The sequence below is a fragment of the Petaurus breviceps genome, unplaced genomic scaffold (assembly GCF_028583685.1).
Source record: "Petaurus breviceps papuanus isolate PSGF00001 unplaced genomic scaffold, PetGlider_PUasm1.0 90865, whole genome shotgun sequence".
NCBI lineage: Eukaryota > Metazoa > Chordata > Mammalia > Diprotodontia > Petauridae > Petaurus > Petaurus breviceps.
In genome coordinates this window covers 2,661,240-2,687,608 of record NW_027187367.1, presented here as the reverse complement: position 1 = coordinate 2,687,608, position 26,369 = coordinate 2,661,240, and the positions used below count along the sequence as shown (strand labels likewise).

The 26,369-nt window shown below is 36.7% G+C and overlaps 2 protein-coding genes across 2 annotated transcripts; both read left to right on the top strand.

Annotated features, from left to right (window-relative positions):
- Window positions 1-233: 233 nt before the first annotated feature.
- LOC138150177 (olfactory receptor 12D1-like) lies at window positions 234-1,004 on the top strand. The gene has a single exon (XM_069073636.1). It carries the CDS (start codon window positions 234-236, stop codon window positions 1,002-1,004), a length of 771 nt encoding a protein of 256 aa, XP_068929737.1.
- A 14,426-nt stretch (window positions 1,005-15,430) lies between these two features.
- LOC138150283 (olfactory receptor 12D1-like) lies at window positions 15,431-16,372 on the top strand. Its single transcript, XM_069073696.1, has one exon. The coding sequence runs from the start codon at window positions 15,431-15,433 to the stop codon at window positions 16,370-16,372; it is 942 nt and encodes a 313-aa protein (XP_068929797.1).
- The last annotated feature ends 9,997 nt before the right edge of the window (window positions 16,373-26,369 follow it).

Sequence of the window (26,369 nt, the reverse complement as noted above, 5' to 3'; positions counted from 1 at the left end):
GGGACTATTTAGGACAACACAGATGTATACTCTTTCCAACAAAGCCTTGACGCAATGAAAGGCAAGGCTCAATGGCACTTGCATAGCTGAAACAAGCCTCAAAGTACTACTTTGCTTGCCATTATAAGGTGCCATTTTTAGCAGCAGAATTCAATGCTGGATCAACCACAGTTTACAGACAGGATGGAACTTCTTACTTTTATCATGGGTTTGTTTTTTTTTTTTTTGCAGCAATGCCTAACCATACCTCACTGAATGAGTTCGTTCTTCTTGGAATAACAGACACTCAGGAACTGGAATATTACCTCTTTGCAATTTTTCTCATCATCTACATCCTCATCCTTCTTGGAAATGGTGCCATCCTGGTGATTGTCATCTCCGAGGCTCAACTACATTCCCTCATGTATTTCTTCATGTACCTCTCCTGTCTGGACATCTGCTACTCCACAGTAACACTGCCCAAAATGCTAGATGACTTTCTCTCCACCCACAAGACCATCTCCTTTGTGGGCTGTATTACTCAGATCCACTTCTTCCATTTCCTTGGTAGCACAGAGGCTATCCTTCTGGGTGTGATGGCCTTTGATTGCTTTGTGGCCATCTGTAATCCACTCTGCTATTCACTTATTATGAAGCACCAAGTTTGCCTCTGCTTGGCTGATGTAACCTGGATGATTGGTTTCTTCCATGCCTTGCTCCATTCCATTATGACTCCCCACCTGACATTCTGTGGATCCAACCATATCCACCACTTCTTCTGTTATGTGAAGCCACTACTGGATCTGGCTTGTGGGAACACGGAGCTCAACCAGTGGATTCTTGAAACAGTCACTGGCACCATTGCCATTAGCATTTTCTTCATTATACTATTTTCCTACTTCTATATTATCAGTTTTCTCCTTTTCAAGAGTCGTTCTTTTAGTATGCTTCAGAAAGCATTGTCAACCTGTGCTTCCCACTTTATAGTGGTCATTTTGTGCTACTTAGCTGCCCCCCATTTTTAAAACTTTTAAAAAAGTTTTAAGAATTCTTTTTGGGTTTGCGATCATTTGACATTTCTCTTTGAAAAAAGAGTGCATGTTTTTAAATCTCCTCTATCGCACTCTGAATATGAACCCAGATCTTTTCTACTGCCATAGCTATCTATGATTGGTTTCTTCATCTCTTGCTTACTCATTTTTAAATTTTACTTTATTTTGATTTTAGCAGCCTAAGGAAGACCTGAGTCTTTCTTACCATTATTTTCTAAGTTCTGAACTGGAACACTCCTCTCTACCCCTAAGCCATGATTAGACCCTCCCACACTGTCTTGCACATACTCTTGTTCCCTTGGATGACTGCAAACTTCAGCTGTCTTCTCTGCCCTGGAACTTTGCTCTCCTGTAAGTGTGCACACCCAACAGTGTCCCTAACCCTCTGCTACTGCACTCACTAAGTGTGTGCTAACTACTTCCCCCCCTTCCCTCCTCAGCCACAGCCCAGGATATATCTGACTTGAAGGCTTCATGGCTAATCGTGGTGGCAATCATTCCCACTCTTAAACTACTATAGAAATTTGTACTAATTTGATTTTTAAAATTTTCCTGGAATTAATTATGTATGTTCTTTGTTTTTCTTATTATCCTATAGTTCTTTTGAGGGAATAGACTATGTCATATCTAGTAATGCTTCAATGAATATTAATTAGCATGTGATATTAGTAATAAGACATTCAATAAATAAATATTGAATGAATGAAAACACTGTATACATTGGGGAAAAAAATCCCTGAAAGGTACTATAGTATATAGCAAAAGGCATGGTGTCATTCTGAATTCTATAAACTTCCACAGTTACCTATTATCTCTGACATAAACATAAACTCCTTTGTTTGCTATTTAGAGATCTTCATGAGTTGGCCATTCTTTTTGACTTTTCTAGTCAACCTACACATCATTACCCTTCATGTCCTCTATGATTTATCTATATTTGGCTTATTTTCTAATTCTGACCCCATGATGCTTTCACAGTTGTCCATCAGCCTTAGAAGATACCTTCTTTACTTTTACGTCATGCGACACCCAGTGCCCTTTAAGATTTAGCTTATGTCACCTTCCATAAGCTTTTCCTGGTTTCCTAGTGCTTTATTTTCCTCTAACTAGGTTACCTAATATTTGATTTTAATATGTATTATATTTGTATATGTAAATGTTATCTCTGTCTTAAAAAGTTAAGATCATTGAGTGCAGGAATCATTTCTGTTTTGTTTTTATACTCCTAGTGCTTTGCACAGTGTATATAATAGGACTTAATAAATGATTGATGATGGATAGATAGATTTAGAATCAGGAGATCTGGGATTGAATGCTAATTCTTAAAGGTTCCAGTTGTGTGATTATGAGCATGGTACTTTCCATGTTGAATCTCAATTTCTTCATGCACAAGTTGCAATAAAGTTATTTGTTCTATCTCCTTGTGAATTGTAGTGAGAAAAGGTTCATGAAAACCTCTAAGAGAACACAACATAAACATATTTTTATTATTTTTACAACCATGGGGTTACTGGGTTTCTTTTCTTTGAAATTTTTCTTGTTCACCTCATGAAGTGAATACTATTTTGCTAACAGGAATATGATAAGAAAGGAATAATATGGGGTGGCTAGGTGGTGCAGTGAATATAGCATTGGCCCTGGAGTCAGGAGGACCTCAAATCCGCCTAAGACACAACACAAAACAAACCATGTGACCTTGGGCAAGTCACTTAACCTCAATTTCTCTACCTTCCCCCCTCCAAAGAAAAGCAAAAAAAGGGAAAGGAACAATATATGAAGATATGGAAAATTAAAGTGTGTTATTTTCTTTGCTCCTTAAAAGGAGTGTGGCAGGTGTTGTATTGTTGGAAAGGTCAGCAAGTTAGTGGTAGAGAATAAGAAGCATAGTATTTCTGAGAAATTTTCTACTCTCTAGGGTTCTGAAATTGAAGAGGGAAAATGGAACAAGTAGGAAAAGAGGGAGCACGAAGCAAAAAAAAAAAAATCAGGAGACAAAATCCCTCAGGATTTTGTGCATAGAAAACATCCTTTTAAAAGTTATCCAATCAGGATTTTCTGATACTCCAGAGACCTTTTTACTTAAGTCTTTTGTGCTCTTGGGCTGCATTACTCTTACAGAGGTAGGCAGCATATCATAAGGTGAATAAGAAATTTCTTGTTGAATATTGAAAACTCAGTGATTATTCTATAGTCAATAAGTTCTTCCACTGTCTTTCAAACTTTGCCATATTTGCCAAACTTTGAGACCTTTCTAATACCTGGATTTTAAAATGTGATCAGGTGAGAGAATCTTGTAGAAGTCTCCTGTTTCGTACTTCCCAATTCAATACTTACCTGATTGTTAGATAAGAAGGTATTGCTGAGTGATAAACCAATGTTGTGGCTCATAGTGGTAAGGTAATCATATTATGTCTTCCCACCTTTATTACCCCCTTAGCTTCATTCTCTTGTCATTTGAACTGAGTGTCAACTTTCTACCCTGTCCCTAAAGAGAGTTTTTTTTTTTTATCAACCAAAACTGTATAGGACATGCTTTTCATTTCTTTTGTGGAAGGTAGTTTATTACATTCTGTGTGAAGCTACATAAGTCTTTTCCACAATGCTCAATACTGGCTCACTCTACAGTCTGTGGATAATTGAGTTAGTAATAGAATTTTGCACATGCTTTCTATAATTGAAGAAAGTCAAAACAGAGGGACATTGTTTGTTCAAGGACCATCCTGTTTAAAGATCCAGAGATTGTTAAAAGATCTCCAAGTTCTTTTTACAGCACTGGGACCTATGATTATGTAAGTTCTCCCTTCCAATTCCTTCTATTTTCCCTCACCCTCAATCCATTTCACCTCTTACTTGAATTTCCTTCAGTGAATATGTGTCATCTTAATGGCTATTTTTCTATTATTGCTTTCCACTATGCCAGTGCCCATCACCTTTATGTTTTACCCTCTAAATAAGGAAAAAAAATTCACATTTCTTTCTTGGAAGCTGTGTGTATACAGCCACACATGCTCATGTACTTAAAAGTATTCTTCTCTGTTCATTTTTTCATGAAGAAAGAGAATGATGAAAAAGCATCTGTCTTTTTTTATCCCTTTTCTCTGAGTCCTTTAGTTCATTTCTCAACACAACAGAGATTATTATATACATAATAAGATTCTTGCCTTGAATATCACTTAAACATTCTTAACAAGAAGATTAAATGCTGTTTTCAGTGATATTCCATTACATTCATGTTTTACAATTTGTTTGGCCAATACCTAATTCAAGAATTTGTTCTTTACCGTCAAAGAGAGAAATCAAGAGTACATTATTTACTTAAAAGGTACTACTATAAATAAATATCTTTTTTTTTTTTTACTGTTTTTGGATCCTTTCTACTTCTGACCTTCTGGAAGTATGTGTCTGAGAATTTGATCATTAATGTAGGAAATAGACATTTATTTAAATTCTTAGCATATTTCCAAAATGTTTTTTAGAAGGTTCAGAACTCTGTCAGTAGTATACTGTTCTTTCCACAAAGCCTTCAACATTTATTATTGTCATATTTGGTTGTCTTTGTAAATTTTATAATTGTGAAATCAGACCTCAGGGTTATATTGATTTGTACTTTTCTGATTAGTGATTTACAATTTTTAATATGAGAACCATTTGTTGATACCGTTTGTTGGCTTAGCTATTGATTTTCTATGCCAGTATAGTTTATTCTCTATCTCATATATCAGAGATATTTAATGTAAATATTTTCCCCAATTCAATGATTCCCTCCTTATCATAGTAGTATTGATTTTGTTAGTTCAAAACCTTTTCAATTTCTTGCAATGGAAACTTATATTTTGTCATCATTTCTATTCCACGATTGGCTATTAATTCTCCTCTTAGCCATACCTGTGAAAAATGCATGAGTTGGTTCTCTTCCATGTTTTTGTTCTTTAAATAGTGTCATCTTTAATATTCAGCTTGTGTCAGCATTTTGAATTTATTGTAAAATGTATTGTTAGTGGAAGATGTTGGTCTAAGCTTAATTTCTCCCAAACTTTATCCAAGTTTATCTAGCAACGTTTGTTTTTATAAAAAGAGTTCTTACTCAAGGGATTCATGTTCTCAGGTTTATCTAATATTGGATTATTGAGTATGATAATTTCTGATTCTTCCTTATCCACTCTATTGTACTAATATACTCTTCTATTTCTAGAAGCAGTCATCAGTTTTCCTTACTGTTTTTCAGTGTGACTTGAAATCTGGAAGAGCTATTTCCCAAAATATGATTTTCAAAATTCTTTCTTTGTCTCTTTCATGCTTTCAAGGACACATTCAGTGTCCTTTTTTGGAATGGTATGCTTACACAAAGAAGCAAATTTTATGTGGAGAAGAGGATATGAGAGTGTTGGAGGTTCCACCAAAGATTTCTAGAAAGGCTATTGCCTTGGGTTTTACAGAGTCAGAAGGGGCTTTAAGAGCTTTATAAAGTGAAAGTTTTTATTTCTTGAAATTTTTCTAATAAGTCTAATTGCACTTCCCTTTAAGTATGAAAGTAGTCAGATAGCATTTGCAGTTATCTCACTTGATCCTCACTTCCCTAATATGAGATAGTCAAGATACTTTTGAATCCATTCTGTAGTCAGTCCAAGTTAGGTCTGTTTAAGCAGAACTGAAGAATATACAAAAAAGTTGGTATATAACCCTAAACAGAGTTGAGGTTAGGGTTAGTTATTGAGCACAAAACAGTAGAGGATGGGAAGAGGGGAGGCCAGGACTCTTGGTTCAAGAAAAAAGACATGGGAGGAGATTATTTTGCAATGGAGAGAGGAACTTTCAATATAAGACTTAATGACTCTTCTTCATTTGTCTGGCTATTTTAACACCATTCAATTCACTTAGGAAACTGATGAAAGATGAAGTCTTTTTAATAGTTCCTCTTAAGAAAAGCATCAATTTTATTCTATGTAAAATAATCTAGCTGAATTCTTTTTGTGTGCATAAATAATCACAAGAAACAATCTTTCTAGAATATACTGCATCTGCCAATAATTAATGGGAGGCATATGGATGAGGTTTTGAGTGATGCTGCTAGGGCATCTAGCTCTTCAGGATTACTCTCAGAGCTCAAAAGGGACAAAAAGATAGTCAATTGCCTTTTAGGAACTTGGTCTGCCAATTTTAATGGGGGTTGGGAGAATTAGCTTTGAAGGGGGTACTATACCAGTTTACCTTTTTGTTTCTTCCCTGTCACTCCCACATTTACAGACATCCCTTATTCCTCCGAAGGACTGTTGACAGTTATTTTCCAGTTTCATCCAGAACAGTTTCAATAGAAATGGAATGAAGTTGTACCACAAGGACTTATTTAAGATGTGAGGTTGGAAACCTACCATTTAGCTGCAATAGCTACTTTATGATTTTATGGTGGATTTATTACATTTCTTTTTCTATTTGAACCCAGGTCTTCCTGACTCCAGGGCCAGTGCTCTATCCACCACAACTCTTAGCTGCTCCTCCTTCCTTCTTATTTGTAAAGATGTTTACTTGTATATCCTGATTATATAAGATAATTTCCCATCATTTCTCTTCCCTGCACAGTGTATTCTCTTCCTCTCCAATTCCACTCTTTTCTCAAATGTAATATTCCACTCCACTCTTGGCTTTGTCTGATTGGACTCCCTCTATGTCCCTTGATGATGTTAAGATTCAGAGGGGATACATGTATTATCTCTCCATATTAGAATTTAAGTAGTTTATCTTTGTTTAGTCCTTTATCATTATTTATATTTACTCCTGTGTTTAATCTTTAAAGTTTCTGTGCAGCTTAAAGGCCCTCTATTTCATTAAAAACTTCATTCTCCCTCTTCCACTCCCAATGTTTCCTCCTACTCAGAGCATTATATTCTATCTTCCTGGGTGAGTCATTCTTGGCGGTAACCCAATATTCTTTTCCTTCTGTAATATCATATACTAAGTTTCTAGCTCCTTTATAGATGGGCTTCTAAATTTAGTGTTATCCATAGTGTGGCTCCTCAGTACTTGAATTCTTTCTTTCTCACTGCTTGCAATATTTTCTTCTATGACCTCAAAACTTTGGCATTGGGGTATGATCTTCCAGAGAGTTTTTATTTTGGAATTACTTCCAGAAAATGGCCAGTGGGTTCTTTATATCTCTACTTTTCCTTTTGGTTTTAAGAGATCCAGGCAGTTTTCCTTTAAGTTTCCTTGAAATATCTTGTGTAGAGGCAGCACCAAGACTCCAGAGTAAATGCAGGAACTAGCCTGAACTCTCCCAAATTCCCCTTCAAACAATTTTAAAACAACACCTCAAGATGGATTCTGAAGGTGAAGAACCAACAAAAGGACAGGATGAAACAATTTTCCAACCCAACAAAACCCTTAACATTAGCAGGAAATATTTATCTCACTAGGATGAGAATTGAGTGCAGTCTAGTAAGGTCATTCCTGATAAATCAGCAGCAGGCCTTAGAAAGGATTGAATTGGCAGTGGAAACTTCTTGAGATGGTAAGGGGATCAAATAGCTTGTCAGAAGAAGATTTCAGGTGACTGCTAACTGGCACTGGTTACAGGACTCTGTTGCATTACCCATATACAGTTCTGGTTCCCAGATCCAGGGGGAAGAAGAGCATGTCTGCAGGGAATCAGGGACAATGTTCACAGTTCCAGAGTAGAAAAGAATGCTTGTGGTCATTCATAGACCAAAGCACATGCCAGGAGAATAATGATTACACTTCTCCTTAGATCATACCTCCTGGGAAGAAATCCACAGAAATCCAGAAATAGCTCTGAAAACAGCTGCATAAAAAACTTTAAGCTTGGGATAATTCTCCCCGTCTTGACTCCTCAGAAGCAGAATGTAAATTTAACATAAAGTTAAGCATAAAGAAATTGACTAGAAAATGTGCAAAAAAAAAACCAATAAAAAAGAAGCTGATCATAGAAAGTTAGTGTGGTAACAAGAAATATCAAAACACAAAATGAGAACATAACAACATTAAAACAGCTACATGTCAAGCATCAGAGAAGAATGTAGATTGGTCTCAGGCCCAAAAAGAAGTTCTAGAGGAGCTCAACAAGGAGTTTAGAAATCAAATAAAAGAGGTGGAGGAAAAATTGGGAAAAGGAACTAAAATAATGCAAAAAACAATCATGAATAAAGAATAGATAGCTTTGTAAAAGAGACTGAAATATACTGAAGAAAAAAACACATTAAAAAACAGTATAGGCCAAATGACAAAAAAGACACAAAAATCTGTTGAAGATATGGACTTCTAAATAAATAGTAAAGTGGAAAAAAAAAGATGTGCAAAAATTCACTGAAGAAAAGAACTCTTCAACAACTAGAATTGGCCAAATGGAAAAGGAAGTACAGGGTGGACTAGAACCACAAACTTGGCATGAACTCCTGCTCTAATCACTTCCAATACATGTAAAAAATGACTCTAAACAAACTTTAGAGCAACAGAACCCACAAAGAGACAAAGGGAAACAAATCTCCCACTGAAGGCAACCCAGGGAGACAGGAATGGTCTAATGCACCCAGAAGGGAACTAAGTGCAGTCCTGTGTCAGTTCTGGCCATAGGGTGGCCTGACCAATGGAGGCCAGGCAGACTTCAGAAGAGTGAATCATCAGCAGCTGTGGCAGTTTCCAGACTTCTCAACCATACACACCAAAGACAAAGTAAAAGGTCAGTGTGGAACTCTGTTGGAGCAGGGAGGGGGAATGGACAAGCACAGTCTGACCCCTGCCCCTGGGGTGAGAAGTGACTGAGGTGTGACAGCTGTGCAGCGACATGGCATGACTGCTGCCAGAGCTCCTGGCCTGCAGATCATAGGGGGATCAAGCAACCATTCAGAGGGTAATTGCTCTTGCTTTGACCTGCTTGGATCTGGATCACAGTCTCAGGTGGTGGTCTTGGACTGTGTGGCCAGTGAACCAGAGCTTTTTGGGGAAGTAGAAAGGATAACCTCCTAATAGTTCTGGAAGCTGCAAAAACCCCAGTGATTTGGGACAAAGCTCTCTCCATTCTGGAAGCAGAGTTCTACTGTGGCAAAGAGCTCAAAAGTCAAGTAATTGGCTGGCAATATGAGCAAGTAGAGGAAGCACAAACAGACCATAGATTCCTTTTTTGGGGACAAAAAGGATCAAGGCATGGAGCTGGAGGAAGACAACAAAGTCCCTGCATCAAAAGCCTCCAAGAAAAATATGAACTGATTATAGGCCATGGGGGAGCTCAAGAAGGATTTTAAAATCAAGTAAGAGAAGTGGAGGAAAAAATTGGGAAGAGAAATGAGAATGATGCAAGAAAATCAAGGAAAGCAAGTCAACAGCCTGCTAAAGGAGACCCAAAAAAGTACTGAAGAAAATAAGACCTTAAAAAATAGACTAACTCAAATGGCAAAAGAGGCCCAAAAATCCAATGAGAAGAAGAATGCCTTAAAAAGCCAAATTTGCCAGATGGAAAAGGAATTTTAGAAACTCGCCAAAGAGAATAACTCCTTCAAAATTAGATTGGGGCAATTTGAAACTAATGACTTTATGAGAAATCAAGATACTACAAAACAGATCCAAACAAATGAAAAAATAGAAGGCAATGTGAAATAGATCATTGGAAAAGCCAAATGACCTGGAAAATAGATCCAGGAGAGATCATTTAACAATTATTGGACTACGTGAAAGCCATGATCAAAAAAAGATCCTAGACACCATCTTTCAAGAAATTATCAAGCAAAATTGCCCTGACAATCTAGAACCAGAGGGAAAAATAGAAATTGAAAGAATTCACCAATTTCCTCTTGAAAAAGATGCCCAAAAGAAAACTCCTAGCAATATTATAGCCAAATTCCAGAGTTCCCTGGTCAAGGAAAAAATATTACAAGAATTCAGGAGGAAACAATTTGAGTATTGTGAAAACACAATCTGGGGGTATTGGGATAACACACGACCTAGCAGCTTCTACACTAAGGGATTGAAGGGCTTGAAATATGATATTCTGGAGGTCAAAGGAGCTAGGATTAAAACCAAGAATCGCCTACCCAGCAAAACTGAGTATAATGCTTCAGGGGAAAATATGGTCATTCAATGAAATAGAGAATTTTCAAGCATTCTTGATTAAAAAAGCAGAGCTGAACATAAAATTTGACTTTCAAATATACGAAGCAAGAGAAGCATGAGAAGGTAAACAGGAAAAAGACACCATAAGGGACTTATTAAAGTTGAACTATTTACGTTCCTACATGGAAAAATGATAATTGTAACTCGTAAGACTTTTCTCAGTATGAAGATAGTTGAAGGGAATATATATGTAATATATTTATATATATATATATATATATGTGTGTGTGTATAATATATATGTGTGTATAAGAGGGTGTATGTATATATAAATATATATGTGAGTGTGAGCATATGTGTGTATATATATATACATATGTATATGTATATATACATATGTGTATATATATATACATACATACATAGAGGACCCTGAATGAGTTGAATATGAAGGGATTATATCTAAAGAATAAAATTAAGAGGTGAGAGAGGAATTTATTGGGGAGAGAAAGGTAGAGATAGATTAGGGTAAATTATCTCATATAAAAGAGGCAAGAGAAAACTGTTGCAATGGAGGAGAAGAGTAGGAAGACTAAAGCGAATGGGACAACCTTATTCTCATTGAATTTGGCTTAAGGAGGGAATAACATACACATCAATTGGGTATCTTACCCTATAGGAAAATAGGGGGGTAGGGGACAAGAGGGGGAATGCTAGGAGGGAGGGAAGATTGGGGGAGAGGGTAGTTAGAAGCCAACATTTTTGAAATGGGATAGGGTCAAAGGAGAAAATGCAATAAGTGGGGTGTGGGATAGGATGAAGGGAAATATAGTTAGTCTTTCATAATATAACTACTATGGAAATGTTTTGGGTAACTACACAGGTACAACAAAGAATTGCTTTTCTTCCCAATGGGGGCAGGTGAGGAGGGGAGAAGGGGAAAAAAAATCTGGAACTCAAAGTTTTAAAAACAAATGTTTAAAAAATTGTTTTTTTTACATGCAACTAGGATATAAGGTATACAGGCACTGGGTTATAGAAATCCATCTTGCCCTACCTTAGTGGGGTTATGGGGGAAGATATAAGAAGGAACAGATTGGGGAAAGGAGTATTCAGTTAGGCTTGCTATTTTGGGGTGGGGTTAGGAGAAAGATGGGGAGAAAAATTGTAACTCGAATCTTGTGGAAATGAATGTTGGAAACTAGAAACAAATAACTAAATTTAAAATAAAAAAGAAAAGGAAGTACTAATATCACTAAAGAAAATAATTTTTTAAAAATTAAGAGTTATATAAGTGGAGGGTAATGAGACCTCAAGAAGGTACCATAACATCCTCCTCCAAAATCAAAAGAATGAAAAAAATGAAAGAGAATGTGAAATATGTCATTGGAAAAACAATTGACCTGGAAAATAGACTAAGGAGAGATAATTTAATAATTATTGGACTTTCTGAAAACCATGATAAAAGAAAGAGTCTAAACATTATATTTAAACAATTATTAAGTAAAAATACTCTGATGTCCTAGTACCAGAATGTAAAATAGAAATTGAATGAATCCAATTATCACCTCCTAAAAGAGATCCCCAAATAACAACTCCCAGAAATATAATAGTAAAATCCCAGAGACCTCAGGTCAAAGTGCATATGCTTTGATCCAGTAATACCACTACTAGGTCTGTGTCCTAAAGCAATTAAAAAAAGGAAATTTTCACGTACAAAAATATTTGTAGGGACTCTTTGTGGAGGCAAAAATTTGAAATTGAGTAGGTGCCATTAAATTGAGGAATGACTGAACAAGTTCTTGTGTATGATCATGATGGGATACTATGATGCTATGAATGTAGGATGAGCAGGATGCCTTCAGAGAAACCTGGAAAGACACGATCTAATTGATATATGATCAAAGGATATAAACAGACAGTTTTCAGAGGGAGAAATTAAAGGTATCTATAAGTGTATGAAAAAATGATCTAAATCACTATTGTTTAGAGAAATGCAAATCAAAACAACTGAGGTACAATATCTCACTGGGCAGATAGATTGGCTAAGATAACAAAACAGGAAAATGATAAATGCTAGAGAGATTGTTGAAAAATTGGAACACTAATGCCTTGTTGATGTAGTTTTGGACTGATAAAACCATTCTGGAGAGCAATTTGGAATGCCCAAAGGGCTATAAAAAAATGCATACCCTTCGACCTAGCAATACCACTTCTAGATCTGTATCCCAAAGAAATCATCCAAGTGGGTGGAGGTAACTCATCTTGTCCACCTGGCACAGAATATTGATCTGAAGTAATTGCTTCAGAAAGTTCAGGTAAAGTGACTGGGTCCATTTTTATTTTACGCACTAAATCTGTATTATTGCCTATTTTCCTTTCTTGGTATCTCCCCTAAGGCAAATTTAGAGTCATTCCTCTCAATATCTCTATCCCAATGATGTATTCAAGGAACAGGTACAATTACCACTGTATGTTGTTTCTTAGATAATAAACAATTTTCATCCTTAGTTTAACTTGTCTGGCTGATATTTCAGCCTCTACAGTACTGTGGTGGTAATAAGAGTTCCATGTTTAAATTTATCATGGTTTCTATATATAAGCGAGGCCTCCATCCCAGTGTCTGTTAATGCCCTTGTTATAGTGGTTGATCCATTCTTCCAGTATATGGTTAAAATGATATGGGGTCTGTAAAACTGTGTGTGTACTTCTTTAATCTGATCTGGGGCTTGGCTGATTTCCTGTTCTCCTTGCAAATGTGATGAATTTGGATACAATGAGGATCATAGGAGGAGGATTTGTAGGGGGCAGTTCTTACTTCCCTATTTGGTTTAATAAGTTCGTTTTCCCGGTACATTTTACATAGTTTGTTAGTTGGAATACCATCTATTCTTCCATAATCTATCCCTGTTCTCAATAAAGCAGTAAACATTTCTTCTCTTGTTATTCTATTCTGACTTTAAATCTGCTGGCTATTTTCTCTTCTCTCTTGAAGAAATTTATCTTTTCCTCATCCCCCTAAGCCACTTAACTGTGTAGTCTTATCCAGCACCTCCAAAAGAGTGCCCTATTTCCCGAATTAGTAGAGTTAGAATTATGTGTTTATAAGTAGCAGGAGTCATCTTCACTATTATATTTCTATGAGGAACCATTAAGGGAGTGCTGTGATATGCATCTGCATCTCTGACTATTATTGAGGTTTTCATTAACTTTGACTTTTTCATATAGTCTCTAAGCAAATACCAGGCTCTCTCTCCACTAAGCCACATAGAATAAGTGGGATACTGTTTATTGCATCTCTTGACAGCTAAAGGTAACAAATCAGTCCCATTGTTACCTCCCTGAATATGGTAATACCGAAAAGCTTGTTGTACAAAGGGATTCTGACTAATACCTATGAATTTCAAACAATCCATATTATGTATTCATACTTCTCCAATTAATTCTCACCATCCAAGATACTAATGATTCATTTTTTTGGGTGAAATGGCTTAAAATATCTGTGACCTCCTGCTGAGTAAAATCCTCAGCTACTTCCTTAAACACAGTGTGGTCCCCCTGGTTTTCCTGCTTCCTTAAATTATTAGATATGTGTCCACTTTTCTAGAAGCCTTCTCATCTGAATTTGCTTCATCTTCATCTGCAGTATCTGTGTCCCATTCAGGCCCCACACATGCAAGGGCTTCTTTTTGTTATTTTTTCTCTTCTTTTTCTGAGTTACTTTCATAGCTGCTTTTTTTGCTACCACTTGCTATTTTCTAGTTTGTTCTTCTAAAGGAAAAGTTCTGATACTATAGCATAGAAAGCTTCTCTTGCAAATCAGTTAACTTTTTCCTCCAGCAATTTGACTCTATGTAATGCGAATGTAAATTTTAAAGATCTTCCCTGCCCCTAGGCTAAAGTGTAGCAGAAGCCTGGGGAGGGAGGCTTGTTTTTCAGTAGATACTTTTTGATTGGCCAGTGGGTCAATAAGGTTGTTACATTCTCTGAGCCGGGAGAAGGCTATATAAGCCCTGATGTGTAGCTTTGTTTTGGGACTCACTTTGAGAAGTGTTCTGTGATTTGATCTGAATTCTGGGAAGCCGTTGTTGAGAGTCCCCCGGCTTTGAAGAACCCAGAATGTGGAAACCCAGATGTTGACTGGGTATGGATGTAATGGTTGGACAGTTTGGAAATCTGTCTACTTGATGTTTCTGTCTTGATAATTATGCCTGTATACTTTGAGGTTCAGGGTGCTGACCTTTTCTCCTGAACAAGGTAAACGATATATGTCTGACTGATTAAAGTAAGCTTGTTAACCCATTTTGAGTTGCTTTCCTTTAACAAAGCAGATCCAAGAACCTGTGGTAGCTGCAAACCCTGAGGACGCTTGGGGTGCTTGCTGCTACACTCTACTTTTACATATAAGATGGTAACTTGTCAACAACACCCATCCTCTTCCATATACCCCTGACATTTCTTTCCCTGGTTCTATTGGTATTCTTTTTCAACATCTTTCTAAATCTATGGGTTCCCTCTTCTGTAGCCTCAGTTCCCAATTTTCACAAAGTCCTCTGCTTTTTGTCTATTCTCTCACCAAGGAGGAATAAGTTAAATCCTCCCATCCCAGGATATCCATTTCCTTGGCTAGAGCCTTCCTCTTTCCAAGTAGAGGTTTCATATTTTGCAATCCCATCATCATCAAATGTAACAACAGTGCAATATCCACAGCAGCTGCTATGACCATGCAGATGTATTTCCAGGGTAAATTCACAAAATATAACCAACTCTCTTCATTAAATGCAAAACCAAAGTACTGATTTGGATTAGAATTCTAGGAGATAGTATTTAACAAGGTGTTGATCATCATTGCCCAAGCAAGCACCAACATCTTTATCATTCTTATTTGTTAGACCTCCCTACAAACAAGTTTTCTTAGACTAGTTCCTGTCTCTGCCCACTCAAGCTGCTTCTCTCTCTTGAGTACTGTGTTGCTCTCACTCCCTGCCCTGCCTCTCATGCACTGCACTGACTCTCTCCCCCAGCATTTTATTTCGGTTAAAATTTCGTTGAGCAAGTTCCTCCCACTCTTAACTCCATGTGACCCAGGCACCATGTGACTCAGACCCCATTGTTCAAAGCAGGTCACACAGGCCTATTAATGGAGGGGAAGATCTTTCTATTCCATTAACATTACAGAGATGTTATGACATCTTTATACTGTTTGGGGTTGATGTCATGGAGAAGAGGAATCACTTTCCCATATATTGGTGTCATTTTTAGTAGCAAAATTCTAGGCTGGATCAACTTCAGGTTAGAGACAGGATAGCACTTCTTACCTTTTTTTTATGTTTTTTGCAGCGATGCCTAACCATACCTCACTGAGTGAGTTCATTCTTCTTGGAATAACAGACACTCGGGAACTGGAACCTTTCCTCTTTGCAATTTTTCTCATCATCTACATTCTCATCCTTCTTGGAAATGGTTCCATCCTGGTGATTGTCATCTGTGAGCCTCAACTCCATTCCCCCATGTATTTCTTCTTGGGTAACCTCTCCTGTCTAGATATCTGCTACTCCACTGTAACACTGCCCAAAATGCTAGATAACTTTCTCTCCACTCAAAAGACCATTTCCTTTGTGGGCTGTATTACTCAGCTCCACTTCTTCCATTTCCTTGGTAGTACAGAGGCCATTCTTTTGGGTGTGATGGCCTTTGACCGCTTTGTGGCCATCTGTAATCCACTCCGCTATACACTTATTATGAAGCACCAAGTTTGCCTCTGTTTGGCTGGTGTAACCTGGATGATTGGTTTCTTCCATGCCTTGCTCCATTCCATTATGACTTCCCACCTGACATTCTGTGGATCCAACCATATCCACCACTTCTTCTGTGATGTGAAGCCACTACTGGATCTGGCTTGTGGGAACACGGAGCTCAACCAGTGGATGCTTGAAACAGTCACTGGCACCATTGCCATTAGCCCCTTCTTCTTCACACTTCTCTCCTACTTCTATATTATCAGTTTTCTCCTTTTCAAGAGTCGTTCTTGTAGTATGCTTCAGAAAGCATTGTCAACCTGTGCTTCCCACTTTATAGTGGTCATTTTTTTCTATGTACCCGTTGTTTTCATCTATATTCGTCCCACCTCAGGCAGTTCCATGGATCAAGACCAAATACTGGCCATCATGTACAGTGTGGTTACTCCAGTTCTGAATCCACTGGTCTATACTTTGAGGAACAAGGATGTGAAGGGGTCACTGAGTAAAGCCATTAGAAAGCAGCTGTGGCCTGAACACCTGTAAAGAAATGTTCTGGAGACATTTTTAATTTGTATAGAAGAAGAATAAGCCTGATTGAATTTCTGGATTCAGGTATATGATGTTTTTGGTCCATCATCAAGTACTGATTTTTTGAGTCATGAGAGGGATGTGACACAGGTGTTCCTTATGGTTTAGGAGGTCTAAGTTCAAAGGACATGGACTTCAGTTGATTCCTGCTGTAAGCCTACTCTTCTCTCCATATTTCCCATTAATTTTCAATTAAAACTTCATGACTTTTGTAACATTCTTGACTGCTCTGGTAGTTACTGATGTATTAAAAAATAGAATCACAATACAATTGCATAGTAGAGCAAGAATGGACTCTTCAAGATAATTTTATACACCCTTCTGCCTTTTCATATTGGAAAATGGGACCCTGAGATGTTTATGAGTTTTGTTCAAGGTTGAGTAAGTATTAGAACAATGATTTGAACCCTTGTCTTTTGTTTGTAATTCTCATACTCTTCCCAGAATGCAACATTAACTCCTTCAAGGACTCTTTGTCATTTGTAACAAATGACTGTGACTCTGACAAAACATTAAAAATATAATAACCTTCTAGATGGAAAATCAGATTTTTTCTTGACAGATTTTCAATTCTTATTTTGTTCCTTTTTTAAAAATTACTGTCATCACTTACCACAGACATCTTATCCTTGGCATAAATAAGAATAGCTAAGCAAAACCAGTCCACATATTGATTATATTATATGGTTTTTAAAACAATACAATTTCTATATTAAGGTGGAAATAAAATATAAGCCATTTATATTGCTTTACTTTTATTTTTAGACTATGATGAGTACTTATAAATTGAGAAGAAAAAAACTGGATACAGACACTCTATGTATCAGGTTAGAAAAGAAAGGCTGTGATCTAATGCCCCCATGTATAGATAGTATTGTGGCATATGGCCAATCTCACTTTTATGTCACACCTAAGTCTTTCACTTAACTCATTCTTTTATTTACTGTTATCTTCCTGAGCCTTAGAGTGATTCAGGGCTCTTTAGATAATTTATTTTAAAATAAATTTCTAATGTTTGACATTAATTAACAACTTTCATCTTAGTTCATTAATTAATAATTATTGAATATACTTGATAAACCTTCCCTATAATCATGTCATTTCTGTATAATGAAAAAAATAATAAAGAAATGAATATATACAATTTATGCAATTTATTGACAAATGAAAAGAATAAAAAAGCAGATGCTTATAATTATTTACAGTATTTTATCCTTGAGAAAATTTATAGCCAGAGTGACCTTCAAAGCTTAATGTTGTCCTTGAGAAGGTTTATAGCCTAAAGTTACACATGTTGGATTGAGATCAGGCAGAGAAGTTTATCATCTTTAACTCTTTTTCACTTATCTGAAAATTCAGCCTTATAGCATTCAGTTTAACCTAGAAACTGATTAAAGTCTCTTAAAATATTTTAAAAACATATTTCCCCTAACAAAAATTTCATGTTTAATCTCTTGGCAAATAAGCTAACTTAATTCTTTCTCTTTGAGCTCTCTTAAGTAAGTGTAGGAAACAGTATTTCTGGAATATACTATATTTGCTAGCTCTTCATAGACTCTTCACATAATTTTTTTTTGACATAACATATGAAGAACATATGAACTTCCTAAGTGGACATGCTTTTATTTATTAGTTTTTCTTATCACAAATCAAAACATTTCTGACCAAAAAGAAACTTAATATCATCTTCTTTGTCTTCTCCACAGATTAATCATAGAACCGCAAAGATAACAAATAAAACATACACTATCTCCCTGACTTCCCAGTGAAGTGCACTTTACATGTGTATATTTCTTTTTGTTGTTTATTCTTTTTCATATGAAAATATATTTTACACAAAACACAAGCTTGATAAGATTAACAAATGTAGAATTTAGCAAGGTGTTCTGATACATCAGTACACATCTTTCAATTTATGCCCAGCAACAATGTGTATTTTCAAAATACACATTTTGTGTATTTATAAAAAAACTGTGGTATTAGCTTCACACCGTTGGAATTTTATGCATTGGCATTTTTATATGTACAAATGACTTACAAAAATCTTTGCATATGTAGCATAAAATGCGTTGTCAGGAAGAAGATGCTGCATCTGAGTTGGTTTTAAGCAAGATCAGAAAAGAGGAACTCTTACTTAGCATTTAGTGAAATAGTTGACATGTCCTCAGGTATGGAAGGCAAAAAGTGTTCCAAGTAATCTCTTGTGGCCAAGTCATTGTAACAAGGCCCCTTCCCTGGTTCCTGGTGAGATGAGAGTCTCCAAGTAGAGAAACCTCCTGCTGTGACAAGCTGGGCTCCAGAAACATAGAATCTGCAGTGGTGCTGCTAGCCAGTTCATCGAAAGCATCAACTTGTCTCTTTAGACTATGTAAAGTGCCTTCTGTTTGTTGTTTGCACTTCATTAAAGCCTCTGTTTGCTTGGACATATAGAAGCAAATCTAGGCCTTTAGCCTGTCTTCATGGTGACTTAGTTTTTCTCATTGATTTTCTGTGCCCGTGTTCCTCCACGATGTGAACTTTGAATAAGTTTAACTTCTCTTCAAGAGACTATTGATGCTCCTCCTTGGTGGAAAATGGAAATTTCTCTTTCAAATTTTCCAGTTCATTCTCTAGGATTTCTATTTTTTCAAAAATGTCTTCCTTTTGCATACAAATGTTCTCATGTTTTTGATCAAAAAAGACTTTTTCCAGTTGGGCCTGCTGGGATCTGATTCCTTCTTTCAGGTCTATAATTTTTTTTTCTAGCTTTCTCTTTCTCACACCTGAAGTGAAATAATGGTAAGCAGAGACATAGTACCTTGTTTCAGCTATTTAATTATTTATCACCCTGTTTCAGTTCAAGTTTCTTTTGAGCCTTGCCCATGATTATATCGCCTTTGTTAAGAAACAGAACTTGTGAACCCCACAGTAGGAGGAACTTGCTGATGCAACAGGAAGGGGCAGAATAGGGAGAATATATAAGGAGAAACTCAAGCTGGGAAATGGCAGAATTGAGAAGGAGAACTTTGTGGTGGTCAGTCACTCTGTTTGTCTGTTCTGTTTGTGTTGATTTTTGTGATACTTTATACAGAAACCCTGTGACCTTACTAGAAGCTCTGAAAGAGGATTTTTTTTGTTGTCTGTGTACAGAAGTCCTAGAGGAGGAATTTCCAGATGTCCTGTACTGACAATAAGTGTTGAGTTCTTAGACTTTGTATGTGGGTCTGTGCTGATTTCACAGGCAGAAAATGAATTGATGATCATGCTGGCAATGTGCATAAATGTTGTTTTGGCTCTATTAAGCTTTGTCTTCCCAGAAACAGAAACTGTGAATAACTTGAGGTGGACTGGACACTGTGAATGTCAGTGTGGAATGGGAACTGGATGAAGAGCTGGACAAGGAGTTGAGAGCTGCTTACCTTTGAATCCAGGTTTACTGAATCCAGTTTACTGTATGAATTGACAATTGGTGTAGTTTTCACAGTTGGTGACAGTTGGGGAGATTCAGGCAGCAGTTGGATCCATGGGAGAAGAACCATGGAATCTGAGAGCCAGCCTCGAGTCAGGATGAAAAGAATTCTCCTTGGGTACCTAATGCTGACTGAGAAGATCATGATTTACTGTGGTCTAGGGGTGGAGAACTTTGACCTTTGTACTTTGTGTACCTTAAGGATGCTTGCTCCTTAAGAATGATTGAGTTTGGGTGGCCAGGTAGCACAGTGAGTAAGAGCACTGGCTCCAGTGTCGGGATGAACTGGGCATAGAATCCGGGCTCAGACACTTAGCACCCACCCAGAAATACCTGGCCATGTAACCTTGAGCAAGTTACTTAACCCCAATTGCTTTTAAAAAAGAATGATTGAGTTAAGAACTTACTGAATGATATTTTTTGTTTAAAACTATGTGGCAACTTTGGTGAAAACTATGTGGTCATTTTAGTGATAACTTGTTATAACATTGTGAATGCTGTACTTTGGTTTCTGTTAATATTTTCCTTTAATTTACTGCTGAATAAATAGAGAGTTCACTATACTATGTAATCAGAACCTTAAAGCTGTTCACAGCAGCAGTCTTCTGGAAAGCTGTCGTCCTTGGCTTTACGTACAAACTACTTTACTCAAGGTTTCATTTAACTTCTATACTCTTAAAGAGACAATGAACAACCTCTGCAGTGTTTGTGAGTTACAGACATTTGAAACAGGGGCTACATATTGTAATAGTAATGAAATTTGAAGATTCCTTTTTTTTTTTTTGCTAAACTAACAGGTACTTAGCACATAGTTTCAAAGACTGGACACTGTGAGCTTCAATGTGGAGCAGAAACTGCATGGAGAGCTGGACAAGAAACTGGGGGCTGTATGCCTTTGAACCCACGTGACAGTTTGGTGGATTCAGGTAGGAGCTCCCTGCCTTGAGTCAAGATGAAAAGACCTCTTGTGGATACTAAGTAGTGACTGATGAAATTGTCTCAGTGGTGACTGATGAAATTGTACTGAGTAGTGAGTAGTGACTGATGAAATTGTCATTTACTTGTGACTTAGGGGTGAAGAGCTTTGACTTTTGTACTTTGTGTCCTTTAAGGAGGCAAAACTCCTTAAGGATGATTGAATGATTCAGTTACTAAATGATTGTACTTTGTTGAAAACTATGTGGCCATTTTAGTGATAAATTGTTGAATTGTGACATGGTGAATTTTGTATTTTGATTTTCTATGATAAGTTGTAACATCTTGAATGCTGTACCTTGATTTTCTGTGAATGTTTTACTCTGATTTGTTATTGAATAAATAGAGAGTTTGCTATACATGTAATCAGAACCTTGAAAGCTATTCACAGCAGTAGTCCTCTGGAAAGCTGCTCATGCATGGCTTTACACACATATACATTAAAAATATTAAATTAAAGGGTAATAGAAGTAATGTCCAGTGAGGGCCCAGTCCTTGAAGGTTGGGCATTTTCTGCCTGATCCCAATCCAACATATGGAACTTTGGAAGCTGCCTCTAGCCATTATGATGTAGGAGTCTGTACTATGTGGCACTAAAAAATATTGTGATTGGTTTCTGAGTGCAAGAATTGACTTGGGAAGTATGGGGATGGAACGGAGTTTACATACAAAAGGATAATAGACTCTGTCTTTGGTCTTTTTTTGCTCTTCTATCCTAGAAGTAAGTGAAGCAAGAACTATTGGGAACTATCTGAGGAGGTGAGGTTGAGAGGCAATGGCTACCTTATCTCCTGACCTGTCTATCATATGTCTGTGAGCACATATTCTTCTTTTTGTTTATCTTTTCATGATCTTAAAATGAGTCTCTACAGACATTGTCAATCAGGTTATGACTTTGTGTGCTTTGAAAAGTCAAAAGAGACATTAGAGTTTCCCTCAGCAATGTGAGTTAACAGCAGAGACCCTTAGAAGAACCAGCAGCAGTAGCTGAATCTTGTGAGGAGCCAGAACAGTAACTGGGTGATCTCCTTGAAACCCTCCCAGAAGTGACTTGATCCATTGTATGAGACACTGTATCCTAAAAGGAGATAGCTCAGATGAACAAGGAAGATACTCTTAGGTAGATACTATTTTGCTTTTGTCTTTGGATTCCTAGTGCCTAGCACAATATACAGCACAAAGGAGGTACTTAATAAGTCATGGTAGTGGTTGTTAAGAGGCTATGATAAAAATCCAAAGGAAGAGAGACACTGGTCTAGATGGATTTATAGGGAAATTTTAGTAAAGATTTATGGAACAATGAATAACTATGCTATAAATACCAAATAATGAGAAAAATTGGCAAGGAAAGAGAAAGTCATTAATAAATTTAAACAAAACATAAGTAAACAAAACCCCAGCAACACCATATAGTACTATATATATATATTCACTGTGACCAGGTTGCGTTTATATCAGACATATAAGGATGGCTTAGCATTAGGAAAACAATTAACATAATTCGTCACATTAAAAACTGAAACCATATGATTATGGTTTTAAAAAGTCAGAAAAAGATTTTTAAAAGTACAATGCTGATTTATGCTAAAAAGCCTGAGAACTTGTACAAGGAAGGACAATTAAATATAATAAATGTGAATATCAAAAGTCAAAGTGTATTTAAAATCAAAGGTCAGAACTATTTGCATTATGAAAACAGGTAGATGACACACTTTTAAGTTTAATCAGCATTTTTAATATTTTTCATCACTTTATTAAGTTTAGACAATCAGCAAAACAATGTTAAGTTCTAATTTATATCATCTGCCAATTTCTGAGGTATAAATGTTCATAGTAAAATTTAACAATTGGCTCTTGTGAGCTGGTGGGAGTTGGTTCCAGCAAAATTTTAGGCCCATGCCAAATATCATATGATGTAGTTCTAGATATGGTAATGTCAGCAATGGCAAGAGCAAGAAATAAAAAAAAGAACAGTATAAATATCGGCAAAAAAGAATTCACATCTTCTCTATTGGAAATAATATGATGGTTTACTTAGAATACCACAGAGCATAAGCAAAAATGCTACTTGAGATAAATAATTGCTTCTGTAGCAGAGCAGGATACTAATAGAAATCATTAGTATTTCTATGTAACAAAAATAAATTCTAGGAGGAATATAAAAAGGGTCATTTTAATAAGAAAATTGCAAAATTCATAATATATCTAAAAGATGACCTACCAAGAGACATCAAGACTCATGCAAATACATTTACAAAACACTTTAAAGAAATAAAGAATATCCTAAATGATTAGACAATGAATCTCTTAAATGAACAATTTTCATTGCTTTTAGATAAGTCACATCAATATAACAAAAATGATTATGCTAATTCATTTTATTTATAGATGTCTTGAAATACAAATACTTTTTATTCTCTTGTGAAATTTTTTTTTCCTTTTGGCAATTCCTTTAAGTTTGTTCAATTGAGTTTTCTGATATTGAGCTATTATATAAAAAAAGAAATAGCTTATTTCCTCTTTCGTTAATCTTGGTATTTTGTATTTTTCTATGTATTCATCTATTTCTTCTAAATTGTAGTATTGTTAGTTTAAATTGTGCAAAACACTCTCCGATAATTTCTTTTATTTCTTCTTCAGATCTTCTAAGTTCTCATTTTTTTTTCATGCAACAATATGGTTTTCCTTTCTCTTTTTAAGTTAGGTTAAGAAACTCTTCAGTTTTGTTAGTATTTTTAAAATAGCATCTAGTTTGTTTACCAATTTGATAGCTTTTTGTTTTTAATTTTATTAATCTTATTTAATTTTCAAAATTTCTTCTTTGTAATTTAGATAGACATTTTTGTTGTTCAATTAAAAAAAATCATGGCCAATTGATTGACTGGTTCTTTTTCTCTTCTGAAGATGAAAGTATTTGGAAATATACAATTTCCCCTCAGAATTGCTTTTGCTGTATCTTGTACATTTTGTTATGTTGTCTCATTATCTCCATTTTCTTTGATGAAAGTTTCCATGGGTTCTATAATTTTTTAATTTGATCCAGCAGCTCTTTAGTATTATGTGATTTGGTCTCCAATGACTTGTTTCTTTAAGGGCTACTTAATGAATATATTTTTCATTATATAAAGATAAGTAAATGATGGGTTTTGTATTTCTGCTTTTTTATAATGTTTGGAGAGATATTTATGTCTCAATATATGATTAATTTTTTATACACATTTGTTTTTAAAACTTTGAGTTCCAGATTTTTTCCCTTCTTCCCTCCTCAGCCACCCCCACTGGGAAGATAAGCAATGCAATATAGGTTGTACATGTGTAGTTGAGAAAAACATTTCCATAGTGGATATATTGTAAAAGACTGACTATATTTCCCTCCCTCTGTAATGGGAACGCAAATTTGGAAGATCTTCCCTGCCCCTAGGCTAAAATGCACCTGGAGCCTGGGGAGGGAGGCTTGTTTTTCAGTAGATACTTCTTGATTGGCCAGTGAGTCAATAAGGTTGTTACATTCTCTGAGCCAGGAGAAGGCTATATAAGCCCTGATGTGTAGCTTTGTTTTGGGGCTCACTTTGAGAAGTGTTCTGTGATTTGATATGTATTCTGGGAAGCCGTTGTCCAGAGCCCCCCGGCTTTGAAAAACCCAGATGTTGAAACCCAGATGTTGATTTGGTATGGATGTAATGGTTGGACAGTTTGGAAAGCTGTCTACTTGATCTGTTTCTGTCTTGATATTTCTGCCTGTATACTTTGAAGTTTGGGGTGCTGACCTTTTTCCCCTGAACGAGGTAAACAATATATGTTTGACTTATTAAAGTAAGCTTGTTAACCCATTTTGAGTTGCTTTCCTTTAACAAAGCAGATCCAAGAACCTGTATTGGCAGCCACCTTGAGGACGCTTGGGGTGCTTGCTGCTACAAAATGGCGTCACGAACAGGATCTGCAGAGTAAAAGGAAAATATGGGGGCTGGGATAATCGTTTGTTTCCCAGTTGTGGTAGCTGTGACTCTGTGGAGCCATGGACCAGGAGAGAAGAGTGGCCTGCATGCAGACTTCGCTGAGCTGAGAGCAGGAATGGTGAGCTGCCTGCATCGGGACCTGGGCAGAAGCCAGAAGCAGCTGCTGCCTGTGGGAGGAGAAGGAGCCCAGGAGTTCGGAATTCAGCCACCGGAAAAGATAAGAACTGAGCAGCAAAGCAGGGGCACTGAGTGTGTTTCCTGGCTGCATCCCACAGTTTGGGACCCAGGGGGAGGATGGACTTGTGACTATGGTGGGTGGGATGAAGTGCCTTGGATCCCCAGGGACCCTACCTTGTTGGTTTTGTTGCCCAGCCCCCTCTCTGTGCTTGGAGGCAGGGGCTGGAGCTGTGTGAGGGGAAGGATACCCCTCCCCCCCAGAGAACTTTATTTGAACTCTTGTTTTGAATTGAGTAATAATGCTATGTACTTTGTGTTTGTTTAAGGCCCAGTGGCCACTTTGGTAATTTTAGTTCTGTACCTTGAAAATGTGACCTAAGAGATGTTTAGTGCTAATTCAAAAGTAAATTGTCTATGCTATGGGCATGAAAGATCTTGGGGCCGAATGTAATGGGAATGCAAATTTGGAAGATCTTCCCTGCCCCTAGGCTAAAATGCACCTGAAGCCTGGGGAGGGAGGCTTGTTTTTCAGTAGATACTTCTTGATTGGCCAGTGAGTCAATAAGGTTATTACATTCTCTGAGCCAGGAGAAGGCTATATAAGCCCTGATGTGTAGCTTTGTTTTGGGGCTCACTTTGAGAAGTGTTCTGTGATTTGATATGGATTCTGGGAAGCCGTTGTCCAGAGCCCCCTGGCTTTAAAAAACCCAGATGTTGATTTGGTATGGATGTAATGGTTGGACAGTTTGGAAAGCTGTCTACTTGATCTGTTTCTGTCTTGATATTTCTGCCTGTATACTTTGAAGTTTGGGGTGCTGACCTTTTTCCCCCGAACGAGGTAAACAATATATGTTTGACTGATTAAAGTAAGCTTGTTAACCCATTTTGAGTTGCTTTCCTTTAACAAAGCAGATCCAAGAACCTGTATTGGCAGCCACCCTGAGGACACTTGGAGTCCTTGCTGCTACACCCTCTTATCCCACCTCCCACTTGTTCTATGCTCTACTTTGAAGAAGGTTGGCCCATTCCCTTTTACCTTCCTGCTATTCCCCTTCATTGTAATAGTTTTCTCTTACCTCTTTTATATGAGATAATTTACCCTAATCTATCTCTCCTTTTCTTCTTCTCCCATTATATTCCTCTCTCACTTCTTAATTTTATTTTTTTAGATAGCATCCCTTCATATTTAATTCCTCCTGTGCCCTTTGTCTATGTATACATGAACACACATATGCACACCATCACATATCTATCTATCTATATATATATTTATACACACCTACACCCTCCTATACATGCATATATATATGTATGTATGCATACATATAAACATATATTTCCTTCAACTGTCCTCATATTGAGAAGTCTTATGAGTTACAATTATCATTTTTCCATG

Bases quoted from the DNA above. Each gene is read 5' to 3' on its own strand.
- LOC138150177 (XM_069073636.1), top strand. From the start codon at position 234: ATGCCTAACCATACCTCACTGAATGAGTTCGTTCTTCTTGGAATAACA.
- LOC138150283 (XM_069073696.1), top strand. From the start codon at position 15,431: ATGCCTAACCATACCTCACTGAGTGAGTTCATTCTTCTTGGAATAACA.